Source organism: Narcine bancroftii, chromosome 2, assembly GCF_036971445.1.
Source record: "Narcine bancroftii isolate sNarBan1 chromosome 2, sNarBan1.hap1, whole genome shotgun sequence".
Classification (NCBI taxonomy): domain Eukaryota; kingdom Metazoa; phylum Chordata; class Chondrichthyes; order Torpediniformes; family Narcinidae; genus Narcine; species Narcine bancroftii.
The window spans coordinates 141,845,108-141,864,549 of record NC_091470.1 but is presented as its reverse complement, the minus strand read 5'-3'; the positions used below and the strand labels follow the sequence as shown (position 1 = coordinate 141,864,549).

General features: G+C 47.6%; 1 protein-coding gene and 1 long non-coding RNA gene across 12 annotated transcripts in view; one reads left to right on the top strand and one right to left on the bottom strand.

Moving 5' to 3' along the window:
- LOC138754277 (polyhomeotic-like protein 2) overlaps window positions 1-19,442 on the top strand; it is a 227,968-nt gene that overhangs the window by 181,759 nt on the left and 26,767 nt on the right. For 10 of the 11 annotated variants that reach the window (XM_069918298.1, XM_069918297.1, XM_069918296.1 and 7 more), the window contains 2 exons: window positions 1,897-2,182; window positions 15,967-16,379. In XM_069918298.1, coding sequence (XP_069774399.1) covers window positions 1,897-2,182; window positions 15,967-16,379 — 699 coding nt within the window. Of the gene's footprint in view, window positions 1-1,896; window positions 2,183-15,966; window positions 16,380-19,442 lie in introns of those variants that run through there. The other variant, XM_069918301.1, reaches the window with a different exon arrangement.
- On the bottom strand, window positions 685-14,528 carry LOC138754287 (uncharacterized). Its single transcript, XR_011351628.1, has 3 exons — window positions 14,349-14,528; window positions 929-957; window positions 685-827 (listed from the first exon to the last, which is right to left on the bottom strand). It is a non-coding gene; the product is annotated as an uncharacterized lncRNA (long non-coding RNA).

Here is a 19,442-nt window from a genome sequence, read left to right as displayed (position 1 = left end):
ATGTTCACCAGCCCGTGAGTGTGTCACTGTGTTAGGATCCATGTTCACCAGCCCCGTGAGCGTGTCACTGTGAGGATCCATGTTTCCTGTGAGTGTGTCACTGTGTGAGGATCTGTGTTCACCAGCCCCGTGAGCGTGTCACTGTGAGGATCCATGTTTCCTGTGAATGTGTCACTGTGTGAGGATCTGTGTTCACCAGCCCCGTGAGCGTGTCACTGTGTGAGGATCCATGTTTCCTGTGAGTGTGTCACTGTGTGAGGATCTGTGTTCACCAGCCCCGTGAGCTGTCACTGTGAGGATCCATGTTTCCTGTGAGTGTGTCACTGTGTGAGGATCTGTGTTCACCAGCCCCGTGAGCGTGTCACTGTGAGGATCCATGTTTCCTGTGAGTGTGTCACTGTGTGAGGATCTGTGTTCACCAGCCCCGTGAGCGTGTCACTGTGAGGATCCATGTTTCCTGTGAGTGTGTCACTGTGTGAGGATCTGTGTTCACCAGCCCCGTGAGCGTGTCACTGTGAGGATCCATGTTTCCTGTGAGTGTGTCACTGTGTGAGGATCTGTGTTCACCAGCCCCGTGAGCTGTCACTGCATGAGAATCCATGTTCACTCTGCTGGCTTCAGTCTTCTTTGTTTAAATTTACCCAGCTATTGTTTTGAGTTTGAAGGTCACGTGTTTTTTTGAACAAACTTCATTAACATTTCATATTTTACTCAGTACAAGGAGAATAGAAATAACACAATTCGAATGGGATATGCAAGTCTACATTGTATAAGTATCAGATCTAAATTCCAAAGAGTGAAAATGGGACATATTAGAAGTAATTCTCCTAAAAAAGGAAACAAAGATAAAGAAATATTTTTAATATATATAAAAACCCCCAAACAATCTAAAAAAAATAAAATAAAAAAAAACAACTGAGTGACCTACCCCGAGGAAGACATCACTCTGGTCCACACCTATAGATAACAAAAATGGCGAGAATTATATTACATCTGGAAAGGAAAGGAAGAGTTAATTTCTAGATTAACGCCATTTATTACCCATGAAAGTCATCAATGGTTTCCACCTTTCTTCAACTTTAGTCGTTATATCTAAAGTATGACTTCTGATTTTTTTTCTAGGTTTACGAAAGACATGAGAAACCCATTGAAATAAATTAGGAGAATCAGAGTCTTTCCATTTCAGTAAAACGGCTCTTCCACTATAACTCAATCTGCAGAAGTAGGTAAACAACCTACAGCTGTAATTCCAAAAAGAGCAGTGAAGGGGATCAGTTGTCATTAAATAACCAGGATCATTGACAGGGTTTTAAAAATATCTTTCCAAAATTTTTCTAACACAGAACCAAAACATACGAGTCAATAAAGCCACCTCGTATTAGGAAAGATGTAAGCTAGTTTATCTTTAGTCATAGAAGCTCTAGGAACTATTTTACACTGTATTAAAGAATGACATGCACAAAATGAAGTATTAACTAGTCTAATAATTCTTCCCCATGTTTCAAGAGATGATGTTAGATGAAGTTCTGATTCCCATGTTTGCATATCTTATCCATGGGGACTGATCTCAACTTAATACAAGAGAATAAATAGTACCAATTAAACTCTTCTGAAAGGGGTTTAACTGGAACAAAGTGTCAGGTAAATCTGGTTGTTGTAATGTTAGATAATTAGACGTTTCTGTACATCTGTAGATATCTAAAAAAATGCGTGCATGGAAAATTGTTAGAAAGTTGTTCCAAAGTCATCAGCGAATAAATCTACAAAAAACCATAATTTTTTAAAATGTTCCAATAAGAAAGGCTTGGTCAAGGCACAATCTTGTCAACATTTTGAGGTGATAACTTGCCATTGGTTAACACCGATGATTTCCGATGCATTCTTTCCCACAACCAGGTGCAGAATTTAGCGATCCGAGGCCAGCAGAGTGCAGCAGCAGTGCAGCCTCAACTGCAGAGCGTCACTTTGAAAGCAAGCACGCCAGCTGTGCAGACCACCAGTGCCACGCAGTGTAAAGCAGTGGGTGCAGTGCCTGGCGCAGGCAGCAAGGGAGGAGTGCCCGAGGGCATGTCGGAGAGTGGGAAGAAGGCAGAGGCCAGCACTGTGAGCAGCTCGGATGGCAGAGGCATCAGTGTGGCCCACAGCACCACCCCTGTCAGCACCCACCCCCTCATCACCACAGGTAGGGTACAGCCTTGCATACCCAATGGTCCCCATTGCCAGCCACCTCGTGGTACAGATAGAGGGAGTTCTTCTGCAAGCAACTTAGCTCTAACATTTATACATTTAGACAGGTTACAGAGTGTGGGATTCTAATGAAAAAAAAACAACTGGCACCAAGCCATGGCAGAATGAGAGCACTGATAAGGGGCTCACTCAGGAGCCTGATGGCTGCAGGGAAGAAACAATCCTTAGGAGAGTTTCACATTTCCCCGATGGGGGAGGGAGTGTGTCCAGCCTGTGATGGTTCCTTCCATGTTGGCTGTCTTTCCCAGGCAACGGGAGTCCATGGAGGGGAGGATGTCTGTGCAATGTTCAAGGCTGCATTCACCACCTTCTGCAGATTCTCTCGACGTTGAGCAGAGCAGCTCCCGTCCCACCCTGTGATGCACCCAGCAAGTCTGCTCTTGGTAGTGCCCCTGTAGAAGTTGTGGAAAAAGGGGTGCAGAGAGATCGATCGAGGTGGCTGACTGAAAGGAGAGGCTGTAAGGAAGAGGAGGGATGGTGTTGGAAGGAATTCCTGTACAGGCAAGGCTTATGAACTGGCCTTTTGTCTTCTAACCTGCCTTTGAAGTTCTTTGACTCTCTTTCCCCCTCCCCTGTCTGTATCCTGGAGGCCACTAATTTCCACCAACACTGTGGACATGTTGAGCAATTCAGTATTTTCTATTTTTACATTGGATATAAACAGCATTTGCAGTTTTACAGCTTTTCTATTTGTTCCCGATCTTTTTAAAATTAAGATTAGTGAAATGTTTTAATCGCTTTAACCTGCTGTTAAATATTCTATTTTCTATTTAAAATGACTGAATGTAAGCAAAATACTGGGCTGAGTACTTCTCCTAGCATGGTTGGGATAGCAGTTAGTGCAACACTGTTGCAGCGCCAGTGATCAGTTCGAATCCCACGCTGTCTGTAAGGAGTTTGTACATTCTCCCCGTGTCTGCGTGGGTTTTCCCCGGGGGGAGGGGGGGGAGGCCCAGTTTCCTCCCACCATCCAAAATGTACCAACTGGGTGGCAGTGTTACCGAGCTGGATGTTTATAAGAAACCCCAACTGGGTTATTTTGAAGAAGGCACCCCAGCATTTAACAATGACATTTGCAATGTTCTCCACAATTTAAGGACTCTGGTTTTGGTGGAATGCAGAGGTGCTTGAATTATTGTATTCATCTACCCCAGGAACACTTGTTTCAAAATGTTGCAGCTAGCACTCCCACCAATCTAATCACTGCCTCTCAGGAACGACAACGCTTCTAATCAACTAGTTTTGCTGAGGAAAAGTGAGAATATTTTAGGTGCTTTCTATGTGCCTTCGTGGCTTGATCGTCTGAGTTGTAAGGATGTGACAATTTCTCTGTGGCTGAGTGGCTGACTTCTTTGCGTCTGTGTTATAGACTTGTGGGCGCGGTCCCTATCCCGGACACAGTATCACAGAGTGTATGTAGACTGATAATCCCATGCAGCACTGAGGGAACGTTGACCTGCAGAGATGTTGCTTTTTAAGGAAGACTTGAACAAATGCTAGCAGTGCCTTGGTGAAGAATGCTGGTGGTGGGAGAAGGGGTGGGATATCTCCCTCCCTGTTGATCTTGCCCAGTCATACTGAGGGGAAGCTCTTCAACTCTCACCTCACCCACTGAACCAGAGCACGTTCCATCAGCGTCAGGAGAGAAATGATTCCGTGACAGCTCACAGCCCTGCCAGAGTCCAGAGCTCTGGGGTGTCAGAGCTGATCTATACAGAGATTTTGCTGGCTACTTGGGCAGGAGATGTTCCCAGGGAGAGGGAAGGAGAGCAAGAGTGAGAACTTTAACATGGCCATTTGCCTCTCCAATGAGGTTGACCTGCCAGAGGTCCGGCTCGTGTTGTGATGCATCTCCAGAGGCTTTACTTGTCAATTTGAGCTCAGTGGCACATTAATCCCTCACCCCTCCTGTGTAGAGCAGAAATTACAGCTGATCTTAACCGTGCTGAGCTTCCCTTGTCTTCCTCTACATCAGAGAGTCTGGGTGCAGACTGGGAGATCACTTTGTTGTGTACCTCGGCTCGGTCCGCTGCAAGAACGTAGATCTCCCAGTGACCACCCATTTCATTTCCCCGTCCCATTCATTTACTGATGTGTCTGTCCATAGTCTCATACACTGCCACCCACAATTGGAGGAACAAAAGCCGACTGGGCTCCCTCCAACTGGATGGCATTAACATCAACTTCTTGGGTTTCTGTTTAACCCCCACCATGAAACGTTGGCCTTGATCGCAGCAGGGTTTGAGAGCGTCTTGTACTGCTTTGAAAGGCCGTGTGAGTCTGCACCTGGCTTGACTTTCCAGCTCTTCTCCCAATACTTGCGGCAGAGGGAGTGTTGGAAGGGTCACTAGAATGCTTCTGGAATGAAGCAGCTCGTTCCCAAATAAGGACCATCTTCTGAGTGAAATACACATCTCATCACTCCCAGCAATCTTACTGCCTCTACATCGAGGATTTCAGAGCATATGGATGTTATAATTTTGTATTTAACAATAACCACATCTCATCTTATCTGAAAAACTAAAACTGCTTAGTTTTCTTAATGCAGCCAAACTAGTTGTGTTAGACCCACACCCTATGTCTAACTCGCTTTTCCAGTCATGAAACCAACACCTAGTGGCTCTCCCGTCAAACTTCTGCCAGAGAATTTTGGGCAAAGTTCTGGAGAAAAATTTTGCTGAGGGCTAAAACTTTGAACACCAGTGTTTAGCTTGATAACATGGTGCTAATCATCTGTTCTGAGATGCAAAGTTGATTGAAGGATCGCAGAATTAGTCTGCGACAATTCCCCTTTCTCTGGATTTTAGTTTGGGTGCTGGTGCACTGAGACACCCCTGCCTGGTTCAGATGGACCCTGGCTGGAAGTTCAGCATTGAATGGCTACGAAGTGAAAACCTTTTCATTCCTTCAACATGACCCGGAGCTGCTGCCGCTCTTAATCCTGAACAGTGATGTGCGCAGACAGCTTTGCTGACACTGTCAAGGGGGATTAGAGGTCTGGAGCCCCAGGAAGGCTGGAATAGCTCATTAAACAAACGCACACCAAAACACACTGGGATAATTGCTGCATCCCCTCGAATTCTTTCTGTTATCTGATAGAAGGCAACTCTTTCTTTCCAGTTCAAGGAACGACCAATGGCCATGTTAAAGTTCTCACTCTTGCTCTCCTTCCCTCTCCCTGGGAACATCTCCTGCCCAAGTAGCCAGCAAAATCTCTGTATAGATCAGCTCTGACACCCCAGAGCTCTGGACTCTGGCAGGGCTGTGAGCTGTCACGGAATCGTTTCTCTCTTGACGCTGATGGAACGTGCTCTGGTTCACTGGGTGAGGTGAGAGTTGAAGAGCTTCTCAGATTTGTCCATTCAAACAGCTCAAGGAAAGGATCTTCAGCCCATCCCATCCTTGCAGATCATCGGACCCACTGACACCAATCCCATTTATCAGTGTCAGTTCTGGAACCTTCTGTGCCATGTCAATTCACGTTACTAAATGTTGTAGTGACTCTGGGTCTACCTTCTCCAGATCCACCCATCCTCTGTGAAAACATTGTTCCCATACCCCTCTAAACCCCCTCCCCTCACCATAAACCCCCTCCTCCCCACCACAAACCCTGTCTCTTTCATCTTCTGTCCCAACCTCCTCCTCCTCCAAGGGCTGTTTCTTTCCTGCTGCCATCAGACTACTGAATAAACCTCACTATAGTAAAATTCTCTGGCCTTTGCTCTGCTGTAGCAGATCTCTATCTGTAACTCCTGTTCTGTGTCTTCTTGTACAATGTATGTGATGTTCTCTGGTCTGCTCACAAAACAAACCATCACTTAGTACATGTAATAGTAACTTGACCCCCACGTTGAAGTAAGGGTTTCTTACTCTCACCTCTTCTCCACAACGATGCTGGGATTCGTTATGTGTTCTGAGAGGGCAGGGGAGGAGATCTTCCCAATGTCCTGGACAATATTGAAGCCAGTCCTGAACTACCACCCTCTATCACTGCGGCCTGACCTACCATAATTTTGGTTTTACTTCAGGTTTGCAGCATCTGAAGGATTTTGTTTTTGGACTTCTCTGTTGCTCAGATAATTAACGTACTGTGGCAACAGTTTCCTGCCCACCCACACGCTCCAAGCAGTGAAAATGCTGGAAAACGTGGCCACGTGGGAGTCTCTGGCCACTGAAATCTGGAGCAAAGCACACTGTGCGGGAGGAACTTAAACAGCATCAGTGGTAGCGCGGCAGGTCAGATGCCTTCATCAAGGGGAATGACCTAGTGTACCCTGTCTAAACACCAACCCTGGTCTTGTACCAGTCCTCTCCCCACTGTCTTGGTGAAGGCTCAGTAAGTTTGAAGATGATATGAAGGTTGGAGGGGTTGTGGATAGGGTCAAAGGCTGTCATAGTTTGCAGCAGGATATCGTCAGGATACAGAGTTGGGCAGAAAAGTGGCAGATGGAGTTCAATCCAGGTAAGTGTCAGGTGATGCATTTTGGAAGGTCAAGCCAGTAGGGTTAGGGTTAATGGTCAGATAAATAATAATGTGGAAGAACAAAGGGACCTTGGGTTCCAAATCCATAGATCTCACAAGGTCGCTGCTCAGGTTGATAGGATAGTTAAGGAATTATATGGGATGCTGGGCTCCATTAATAGGGGGATTGAGTTCAGGAGTGGAGAGGTCATGTATAGTGAGACCGCACTTGGAATATTGTGTTCAGTTCTGGTTACCTCATTATAGGAAGGAAGTGGAAGCTGTGGAGAAAGTACAGGGGAGATTTACCAGAATGGTGCCTGGATTTGGAAACAAGTCTTATGATGCAAGGTTAGCAGAACTAGGGCTTTTTTCTTTGGAGCAAAGAAGGATGAAAGGTGTAAATAGGGTGGGCACCCAGCACCTTTTTCCCAGGATGTGCATGGCAAATACCAGAGGATACATGTGCAAAGTGAAGGGAGGGAAGTTTAGGGGAGACATCAGGGGTAAGTTTTTTTTAACACAGAGAGTTGAAGGGGCCTGGAATGCCTTGCCAGAGATGGTGGTGGAGCCTAAAACATTGGGGGCATTTAAGAGACTCTTAGACACCTGAATGAAATAAAAATAGAGGGTTACAAGATAGGGAGGGTTTTAGTAGATTTATATGGGTTGCCAGAACTTTGTGGGTCGAAGGGCCTGTACTGTGCTATAATGTTCAATTTTCTATGAAACCTCAATATTTCCTTTCTTCCCACTGGTGCTACTCGACACACCCAGTTCCTCCAGTGGATAGTTTTTTATGTGTGCAATGGGTTCCCTTTGTTCTCACCTACCACTGGTTTTCCTGAAGTTAAAATAATGCTGGAGAAACTCAGCAGGTCAAACAGTGTCCTTTATACAGCAAATGTACATAACCAACATTTCGGGCTTGAGCCCTCCTTCATGGTACGAATAATATGTAAGGCAGGCCCCCAAACTCATACCTTGATGGAGAGCTCAAGCCGAAATGTTGCTGATGTCCATTTGTTGTATAAAGGACAATGTTTGACTTGCTGAGTTTCTCCAGTATCGGATTTTGGCTTCAACCATGGTGTCTGTGTCTGCAGACTTCCCTGTTTTACGTCTGGGTTTCCTAAAATGCAGAACGTGCAGATAAACAAGTCTCCCAATGCTGGAACTCAGCGAGTCAGACAGAATGGGGAAGGCGATAGATTGTAGACGTTTCAACTCAGAACACCAACTGTGGATCCTGCCTGAACTGCCATAGAAAACACAAGACTTCTACTGCACTTCTGGTCAGGGGTGTGGTGTCGGTAGGACTGCACTTCGCCCCCAGATTTCCCAGGCTGTGGAGTCTGCTCAGTGTGTGTTGGTGTGCTGCTGCCAGGTTTGGTTAACTGGTTGACAGACTCATTGGGGAGCCAACCAGAGCAACCTCTGCCTGAGAGCCTTTCCAGTCTCTTCCTTCTGTGAATAATCTGCACGTTAAATGGCAGCATGGCTCAGGGAGGAGGTGGGAGAACTCGCCTACTTAACAAGGGGCTGTGTCTAAGCACATTCTTACTCCCTCTCCCTCTGACGTTTGCTTCCGATGGCTGGCGACTCCCAGCAGGTCTTCAGTCCCCCGAGGCAAGAGTACGAAGAGAGCTTGTTAAAGTGCAGCAGCCTTGCAAGCTGAAAGCTCTGCAAACTTCCTGTGCTCTGAGCTGTGGTCAGTAACATGTGAGGCAGTGTTAATGGGGTTAATGTAGCAGGAAAGACCCAGAAAGAGCCAATTAATTCTGACTGGTGAATAATGAGAACACAAGGTGTCACAGATCTGGCTGACTAAAGACCTCTTCAATCACCTACAAACGCAGAGATGGTGAGTTGCAATAATGTTCCTTTTTTTAGTCCAGTAAACAATCCCTGTTGCTAATCCCTAGTTAGTGTGGTATGAGACTGGTGATGAGTAACTACCTGGGACTGCAGCTTCCAGAAACAGTTCACTCTTATTCAGAGCTGATCCATTAATGATGGCGCTTGACTGCTTGGGATTTTCAAAACCTCCGTGTGTGCTTGGAAAATTCCCTGGCCACCGCTGTTCCAGGAACAGTCTGGAGCAAAGGGAATTGCTGGTGTTTACATTGTGACCTGGATGGTCCAGGCCCATCCCTGCACCTTGCCTCAGGCAGATCTCACTAACCCACCGAGAACTTGACGGCTGCTCCATTGCACAGCAATCAGGTGCACGGTCCCTGTTCTGATGGGAGTCAGCACCTCAGTGGGAAAGAGAGCCAGGACGCAGGAAGTTTGCCCTGTCCTCTACTGTCCACACCCTGTCTCTGCCAGACAAGTCCGATGTGTCTCCACATCTTGACTACAACATGGAGTCTCGCGATGCCATTAAAGTTAAGCACTTGGTGTTTGACAGACACAGCTGTGGAACCCCAGTTCTGCCTCTGACTGGAGACTGGGGGTTCACCCCAACCTCACACCCCACCTACAGACTGGGGTTCCTTCCCACCCATAAGACTGGGGTTCCCCTCCCACCCCCTCACCCACAGACTGGGGGTTTGCCCCCAAACCCACAGATGTGGTACTGCTGAGTCCTGCTGCCCACAACCAGGTGTCAGTGGGACTGGTATGGAAGTAGTGGATGTACAATGAAAGGTTTCTAGGGTAGGGTGTCCGAGTGCCGTTATTGCTTGGTATGGGCCTATCCAAGACAACAGCAGTCAGACTGACCCAAACTCCCTTTTGAACAGCCCAAGCTTCTGCTGAAGGACAAGGGAAAGATGGATCACCCTCTCTCCACACCAAAATCTCAATGCCCTTCACTCATCCCTCCACCCTCCCCTGCCTGGATTGCCCACCTGCAGGTGTTTATTGCAAGGCTGTGTAAAACTGATGAATGGCCACAGTTTTGTCCAAAAAGCCCAGGAGTGATTTAATTTCACATGTACCAAGACACAGTGAGAAGCCTTGTTTTGTGAGCTATCCAGGCAGGTCAACCCTTGTGTAAGTACAGCAGGTTATGCAATGATAAAACAAAAGAGCAGGGTGTGGAGTTACAGTCAGTTAAAGAGCACCAGGTTTGGTGTTCCAGTAAGTTTAACAGTGCAGGATGTAGAGTTGGAACCAAAGTAAATTACAATACGGTTACAGGAACAATGTGCAGGGTACTGAGAAAAGAGCAGTTAAAACTGCAAGGCATCATCTGTTACCAATGGGAGGTTCATGCGAGCAGGAAAGAAACTGTCTTTAAATGAAGGGAGCTATGGTCCAGGATCTGAGCACAATAACATGGACATCCATTTGTTATGTGTCCCCCAGAAGATTGACTGGTATCAGTGAGAGGGTCAGGCCCAGGGTTTAAAATACGCAACACCTCCACACCACAATGTGAGCCTACCCCAGGCAGTGATGCATTTGGATGCAGTATTATCATTAGGTTTTGGGACTGAGAACCACGGGAGTGGAAGCTTCAGCCTTTAGGGATTTGTGCTCCATGTTGCAGGTCGCGTCACCAATTCCCCGGGGTGTGTCTGAGTGGAGCTCAGTGCCAGCATCACAAACTCGTCAAATCATTTTGCATCTGTTCTCTCAGCACCCAAATTATTGCAGACAAGGTCAGTGATGAGTCTAGTCAACTTCCTATTTCCATTAATGGGAACAAGGATCAGACTGTTATGTACACGTCTCTCCTGTGGAGAGACTGAAGTATATATTTTTAAAAGTGTTTGATCAGATTAGAAACAGATGGAAATGCAAGAATGAACAGTAATGCTGGTCGTGCTGAGCTGAGCTTGATAAATGGAGCAAGGTCTGACCGATCGATGTGGCTCGACCTTATCCCTTGTTCAGACTATCGATTGGGGGCTTGGCTCAACGCTGCAACCTTGTTGATTGTTGTAAGGCCTGTAACCTGGTCATACTGCAGGGAGAACAGGCAATAGACCAAATGGCACAGTTCAATTCATCACATAGCAATAACAGAATTTCATGTAAATTCAAGACATGCACATTGACAAAAGCAAGCAGAATTCTTTGTGCAGAATGAAGATGTCACTGCCACTGTCAAGAGACTGATTTTGTTTGGATTGGAAGGTTGTGCTGATCGTTGCTACCTGTCAGCAAATAGGAAGTTACTGATAGTTTTTTCTTGGATTTCATTGTGTTGTTCACTCATCAGGTAAAGCAGTGCATTTCCTCTCTGGACACGCAGCATTGCGTGTCTAAATCACGTGTGACTCCAATGCACCCATGCTCCTGGAATGGGCAACCGTGCAACTGTTCTTTGTTTACAGTGGAGGTGATGAGACCACTTTGTGCCCACTGCCTCAACTGCAGGAGACTAAAACACCAACATCTTTGCACTTCAGGGCATCACTAGGTAAAAACATAAGAAATAGGAGCAGGAGGCCATCCAGCCCATCAAGCCAGCTCTGCCATTTAATGCGATTAAGGCTGATCTGATGATAGGCTCATCTCCACCGACCTGCCTTTTCCCCATATCCTTTAATTTTTCTACTTTGTAAAAAATCTATCCAACGTTGTCTTAAATATATTCATTGAGGTCACCTCCGGGCTGCAATTGGCAGCAAATTTCACAGGTTCACTACCCCCTGGGAAAAGCAATTCCTCCTCATCTCTGTCCTAAATCTACCACCCTGGATCTTCAGGCTATACCCCCTAGTTCTAGTCTCCCCCACCAATGAAAGCAACTTACCGACCTCTATCTTATAATTTTATACATTTCTATAAGATTCTCTCTCATTCTTCTAAATTACAGCAAGTACAGTCCCAAATGACTCAATTTCCTCAAAGGCCAATCCCCTCATCTCTGGAATCAAACTGGTGAACCTCCTCTGGACCACATCCAAAGCCAGTACCTCCTTCCTCGGGTAAAGAGACCAGAACTACACACAGTTCCAGATGCAGCCTCACCGGTACCTTGTACAGTTGCAGCATGACCTCCCTGCGCTTAAATTCCATCCCTCTAGCAATGAAGACCAACACTCTATTTACCTTCCGGATAGCCTGATGTACCTGCAAACCAAGCAACATTTCTGAGATATGTTTTCCTCCAGTTCTAGCCATGGAGTCATTCCCCAGCATGGCCAGGCTGATCACCAGCATGGATCTGCACTCACCCCATTTCCCAGCACTGGGTCTGCAGCCTTCTCTGCCTTTGGAGTTGAAGTGCTCCAATGCTGTGAGAGTCTCTGCCTCTCCTGTCCCCTCAGGCAGTTCCCCCAGATATCTCACACCCTCTAATCCCTTCTAAATCTCCTCTCCCTTACCTTAAACCTACACCTTTGACCTCGACATCTCTGCGAAGGGGAGACGTTTCTCATTGTTTAGCATGTCCACACCCCTCAGCCTCTTGTGCACCAAAGGAAACAAGCCCAGCCCTGTCCAGCACCTCCTTATAGCTGAATTCCATCTTGAGCAACAGCCTAGTTATTTTCCTCTGTACCTTCTCCAGGGTAATCTGGTCCTTCCTATGGTGTGGAACTGCTCACAGTAGGCCCTTTCAAACTGCCATGTAAAATGGGGTTGCCCAGTTAGCGCCCCAGTTATGGAGCAGTTAGAAAGGGTGTGATCTGGTCAACCCTGTCAGAATCCAATCAGGTCCCTGACCTACCTCAGAGGTAGTCAGGGAACCCAGTTAAACTTACCTAGGTCACGTCCACAGGTGATTTGAAAATGAAAATGGCCGACCTGCTTATTCTGGTGATGCCAGCGCTTGCGTGCAGCCAGGATCTGAACATCTGGTAGTACTTCCAGTGAGTATGTGATGTGTCATGGGGGGTGGGGGGGGAGCGGGATCCCCCTTAGATCACTGGGTTGGTGATTTAATGGGTCGATCCCCCTGCATTTTAAAAGATGCTTCCAGCACCTTTGCCCCAGTAATTGCACCAGGACCCAGGAGGGTTACCCAGGTTGCAGTGTACTGGAATTCAGTGACTGTGTGTAGTTCATATGGCTGGCCCTTCCTTTGGTTGCACCCCCACCTACCCCAATATAAACTCTGGTTTTCCCGCCTTACTTCAAATTCACCTGAAGACTATTGAGTCGACTGGCCATTGATTGCAAGCTATTAAAAGTGTGTTTGTGCTTCTCTGAGTGCATTTAGTTGCGTTACACCGTTTAAATGAGGCTAGTATTCCAGCTGCCTCACCAAGAGCTGCCAGGCTCCTGTACTCTGCCCTGGTTAGTGAAGGCCAGCACTCCGTGTAGAAAACCTCTCCAGCAACCGCGATTTCAAGTCAAGTTTATTGTCATCCGATTGTACAAGTGCAACCTGACAAAACAACGTTCTCCGGTCCTCGATGCAAAACATGCAGACACACAACCAGACATAACACACGTACAGGACAAGTATTTCGTATGTACAAATGTAGTTTCATGAACAGGAGAGTCTCGGACGGTCAGTGTGAGCAGTTCCTCTTGTCGTTCAGCTTTCTGAGTGCCCGTGGAAAGAAGCTGCCAGTTATCGGGAACACGTGGCTGATTTGCAGTGTTCCCTCCTGAAATGAGTCGCTGCACAATGGATGCTGCCTGCAGCTGCCCTGGCTCGGAATTCCCTTCCTAAATCCCCCCCTCTCTCTCCATAGATGTCAGAACCTCCGTGTTTCCCGAGCTTTTAGCCATCTGTCCTTTGAAAAGGCTCACAAGACCAACCGCCCTGTGAATTGCCGTGGATTTGGCCCCTCCTTGGCGGTGCTACACCAACGCGAGTTATTGTTATTGAAATGCAGGGGCCGCCTGCCTCAGTGAATCAGTGCTGTGTTTACAATGCAAGCATCAGTTGGTTTGTTCTGCTGGGCGACCTGTGGAATATTGGGAGGCCATTTATGGTCATCTCAATGTGGAGAGCAGTCACTAGCCCCCCGACACCCGCAAAGCCAAAGCGAAGCCCCTCGACGAATGTCAGGGCACCTTCCAAGTTTGCTGAGGGCAGCTGTCTAAAGATTGTGGGGTTTAATTAACTTTGTCACACATTGTGAAATGTAAAAAGACCCTCAATGAGATCACGAAATCCTTCGGGGCTGTCAGCAGGGCTTCTCGAAAGGAATTCAGACGGAGACTGATTCACTCGAGATGGTATCTGCACCTCCCCCGGGGTGTGGGGGTGTCCAGCCCCTTTGAGCTTCGTGCAGATCCGCTCTCGGGTTTCCGTGTCTCTCTGCAGTCAGCTCTGGGCAGAGGCACCATGTGTTGCTGCGGGAGCTGCCGTCAGCGAGGGAGGAGAATGCTTGCAATTGTCCTGGAAATTACAGCGACTTTCCAGGTGGCGTTTGGCGGTGGGATTTCTTTAAAGAGACAGAAATAGGTCGACCGAGCAGGGTTGCAAGCGCTGCCTTTGGTGTTGGATCCGACAGGGTTCAGCTGCCCTTCCTTTGTGAAGGATGAAATTAAATTCCCCCTCTTGCAAACCTCGAGTTTTATCTTCTCGCTGAAGTGAGTGGGGATTTTCTGATTAAACGGAGCTCAGACTGCAGGGTCACAATAGGTGGCTCAGTTGCTACGGAGTGGGAGGGGAGGGTCTGGGACACAAAGGCATTGGGGGTGGGGTTGCAACCGCTTGGCACATGGAGTGTGGGAGGGATGTGGAGGAGGTGGACTCGCCCCCTGCTGAATGCCTCAGTACCTCGGCTCGGCGAGTGGTTACCCAGTGTGCGAGGCAGCAAGTAGTCGCTGTGTGTCTGTGCTGGAACAGCGGGCAATCTGCAGGGACGATTCTCCGTCCCACCACTTCGAACGACTGCTGGAGATGGACGGAGAAGTTCTGCTCGGCGAGGGAAAGCTGCATCTGACTGTTTGAAGCTGCTTGTTGACAACTGCATTCAAGTTGCTCTGGTAACCACCCCTTGTGCTTGGTGAATCTTTGCAGGGAGGGGGAGGGGGAAGGAAGGTGATGGTCCAGTGGCTGTGCTGAACCTGAGTCTTCCAGAATGCTTTGGGGGGGGTCAGTTTGAGAGCGTCTGTTTTGGAACTGGGATTTGATGGAAGATTTGTGCACATGGAAGATCTAGTCCCTCTGCTTCCTATCTCCGAACAATGAATGTATTGATATTACACCAAGGCACTCCAACTGCTTCACTGCCCAAGATTCACTTTTAAAATGCACAATTATAGTGAGCCCAATTCATCCAGCACCCTTGTCCTCTCTGACCTCTGCCCACTCCTGTTCCAGTGACCATCCATCCTCGTTCCCCTCCAGTAGCCCCCTCCCTCCCTATGTGTGTCATCTACAGCCCATTGTAATCTCAGTTCCTCACCTCAAGCTTCGGGTTTCATCCTTCCTCTCTGGTTCCTTGCCTTTAGCTGCTCAGGACACAAACTCTGGATCCCCCTCACCCTCCCCTCCACTCCATATTTTTCCAAAAGACTGCTCAAAACTTTGAGCTTTCTCCCAGATGCTCTAATCTAGATGATTGTTTTTGGATGCCAGATCCTTGGAAGAATTCTTATTTCTGTGTCCTTTTTAATGCAAGTGTGGTCAGGTGACAGATTGGACACAGCAAGATTCCACAGGAAGGGTCTGGGGAAGTTTGGGATGCCAGGAATGTTGGCCAAGGATTGGGAGAATTCCCTGCCCCTCCATGGGGTCCTGCAAACAGTTCCCTTTACCTCACTGAGCAGGTTGTTGACTGAATACAGAGATTTCAGGTTGTGGACCAGTGTCTGATTATGCTGGAGGGGGCTCACATCTTTTATTCATTCTTGTTGCCATTGGAGAACAGCAGCAATCATCAAGGATCCACACCACCCAGCACACACTCTGTTCTCGCTGCTACCGTCAGGAAAGAGGTGTCGGTGCTACAAGACTCGTACCACCAGGTTCTGGAACAGCTGCTCCCCCTCCACACAGACTCCTCAACCACAAACTCAATCAGGGACTCATTTAAGGACTTCTGCACATTATTGATTTTTTTTTTGTATTGCAAAGTTTGTTTACAGTTCTTTATTTATTTACATGTGTACAGTTTTATTTTGCACTGCCAATAAGTGGTGATTCTGACTGGAAAAGGAATCTCAGTGTTGTATGTGATGTCATGTACGTAATCTGACAGTAAATCTGGAATCTGTCCCTCCTCAAGCCCAATGTAATAGATTTCACTTGCGGGTCAATGAGCAGGGAGAATCTGTCAGGTACAAAGCTTTAAGCAGCTGGTGTGGACGCTTGAATCACTCTATAGAAGCAGCTTGCAGCTCTGGAGTTGCAGCAGGTGCCCTTTTGTTAATCTTGTGCTCTCTTTCTGCAGCCTATTCGCAGATCCAGCCCCACCAGCTGATCCAGCAGCAGCAGAAACATCTCCAGCATCAGTTTGTGATCCAGCCACAGGTTCAGCACAGGCAGCCACAGCCGCAGCTCATCCACACTGCCGCCCAGCTGCAGCCTCTCCAGCAGCAGCCCCAGACCCTGCCCTCCAGCCCTGTGCCAGCTCCAGTGCAGACTCTGGCTCATGGGCAGCATTGCCAACCTGCACTGCACCCCAAGCAGCAGGTGCTCGGCCCAGCGGCGCAGTCTCAGATCCCGGTTCTCCAGCCTGTGCCTCACAGCCAGCAGAGCCTGCAGCACGGCGGGAACGCTGCGCACACAGACAGCCATGCACAGCACCCACTGGCGCCACAGACCACCGCAGTGAACCTGCAGGTCCAACCTCCTACACAAGTGGTAAGATGACCATCTCCCTTCCCCATCATCCCCTCTGATGCTCCTTCAAATCTCCCCCTCTGACCAGGCGCTAGGTCAGTGATTTCACCTTCTCCTTGTTGCCAGCTTTGAGTGATTTTTGCTGCAGCGTTTGTTCTGCATCTCATTGAGAGAGAAATACAGTAAACTCCCCCGTTACCCGGCACCTATGGGGAATTTGATCCGCATAAGTGAATTTTCCGGTTGCTTGAGATTGTGTGGTGCATGTATTGGCAAACTGATGGTGTAGCGTGCCAATTTTAAACTTCAATTTTTTTTAACCTATGTATTTTCTGATTTTTTTTTAACATTTGCTTGAATTTGGGAAAACAGGGTTTTACTGAATGTGACTTTACAAAAATCTCCCAAAGATAATGGTACACATTAAAGCAGGAGGTTACACAGACCTCAAGAAATGATGGGGAGTGGGATTGATGAAAGGTTCAGCTGGCACCAGCACACGTCCCAAGTGGCCAACCTCGGATTCTATTTCTCATTATTTCCAAGATAAGCTGCAAAGCCCAGAGATCTCGAGAGTCAGAGGGGCTAGCACTCGAGAGTGAGATTGAGAAGGATACGAGAGTGTAGCTGTGGAAATAGAATTCCAAAGAATGCACAGCAGAGGAGGAGGCCATTTAGCCCAAAGTGCATCTGCCAGCCTGAAATAGCATGTGCAGATGATGCGTCAGTCTATTGAAGGGGATTGGACCCAAGGGCATTATAGATGTATTGGAGGGTAGTAGTGAGGAGGAACTGATCTCCCAGAGAGTGGTCAATCTGCAATTCTCTGCCCAAGGAAGCAGCAGTAGTTTAAATTGAAATTTAATTATTTTAAAATGTAGACAAACAGCACGGTTACAGGCCTTTTCAGCCCATGAGCCCGTGCTGCTCAATCTACAGCCCCTGGTGTATTTTGAACAGTGGGAGGAAACCGGAGCCCTCGGGAAAATCCCATGCAGTCAACAGAGAGAATGTACAAACTCCTTACAGTGCTGGGTTTGAACCCGGGTTATTGAAATAGTGTTGTGCTAACCTTGCTTCATTGAATGAATTTAAGGAACGAGTGTGATATATTTTTGCACAATTGTGGAATTAGGAGTGCTGAGCTCAATAGGTGGTACATCCACCTCCTGCACCTTCCTGACTTCCCTCCCTGCTTTTATCCTTGATCAAATCTCATACAGGCAGAACAATGTTGCCTTTGCTCTGATATAACTGATTGCTCCGTCCACCCTCCCCCCTTGGCTCCGTTCTCCCTGACCCCTTGGTTTCTGTGTACTGTGTATTTGCTGGAGTTGCGAGTACGGGCCATCTAGCTGGACTGCTTCTCGCTTCACCTTGGTACATGACAATAAACCTTAACTTGACTTCTGTGTTGCCACACAGAATTCATGAGTGGACCGATCTTCGTGGAGAACCTCGCTGGTGGTTTCCTCGAGCCAAGGTCCAATGGCAGCTGTTGAAACATCATTCATTCCACTGTTGCCTCTCGAAATACCCGGCCAAAGTATTCAAGTTCGAGTTCATTATCATCTGATGTACATATTCAACTTGACGAAACAACTTCTCTCCAGAGCATGTTGCACCCACAATGCACAGTACAGAATCAATAAATATATATAAATGTACAGGAAAAACCCTCATTATCCTGAATTTAAACAACCAGCAAAAAAATTGCAGAAAATAAGTAGATAAAAAATATGGAAATTTAAATTGACCGTGTCGCACTGTTAGTTAGTTCATCAGTCAACGCAGCCAGAAAATTCACATATCCGAATCTACAAATCCCAATTGGTGCAAGATATCAGGTGGTAGGGTGAAGAGGTGGATGTGTGTGTATGAAATATATATATATATATATTGCTTCTCATAGTTAGAGGCCTAAACCTCATTGAAAGAGATTTTCTGAATAAAATGGAATATGTAAACCATAACGTATGAGGCCAGGGACAAGAACTTTAATGGGTTTTTATTAATTTTAATAAAAATGGGGGTGATTAGCATTTCTTGTCCTGATGGGCCCAGAGCTGGTGAGGGTAGACTGGAGTCGTGTCGGCCAGAAGGGTGAGGATGAGCTATCCTTCCCCGAGAGACACGAGATGGTCACTATCACTGAGCCCAGGTGACTGACCTGTTCCAGTAACCAGAGCCTTTGGCACATCACTCCGCTTTCCAATGAGCAGTGGTTAAGCTCCTGCACTAGTTACTCAAAGGCCTGGAATAGTAATCCAGTCACATCCCAACATGGAGTTTCAGGAATGTGGAATGAGAATCTCTCATCGGTGATCTTGGTGCTTCACCTGGCCTGTCCACCTGCTAGTCTGGACACAAGTCAGAAGCAGGCCTGATGAGCAAGATCCTGACTGTAAATAGAACCTGCAATGTTCTGCCACAAGCCTCAACACCCAGCCACTAGAGCTTCCTGTGAATTCCGTGGGGATGTGTTGAGGTTGTCAGGGTGATCTCTCTGGGGAGAAGCTTCACTCCTCAGAACATCTGCAGATTTATATTTAGCGATGTTTGCACAATAGTACTGAGCTAACATATCACTTCCTGAGTGGCTGCCTGGCACAGTGGGGCTGCAAGGTTGCCTGCAGGTCCCGCCCCAAAGACCTGGGCACCTGATCAAGGCCAGCTGCCTCTCTGCAGCCACTCAGACCCCCGCTGCTACTCTCCCCTACTCCAGCCTCCACTGTCCTCTCTGACACCCCAATACTGCTCGTCTTCCCCCCCTTCCACAGCTTCCCACTGCCCTCTTTGACCCTCCCCATGGCTAGCCACCACCACTGCACCCGCTGACTCCCTCTGCCTGTCCCCTCCCTACTGTAGCTTCTTACTGTCCTCTCTGTAGTCTCCCCACTGCTAGACATAACCCCCCCCACCCCTCAACATAGCAACCCTCCTGCTTCAGCCCTTGAGAAGTTGGATTGATCGAGCACTGGCAGGAGGATATAAAGGGAGCCTTGGGGTTGCAGTGAAATAGGATGCCTTTCCTCTCGGGACCCTGATCCATGTGTAGCCCTCAGATCGCCCTCCCAACCCTGG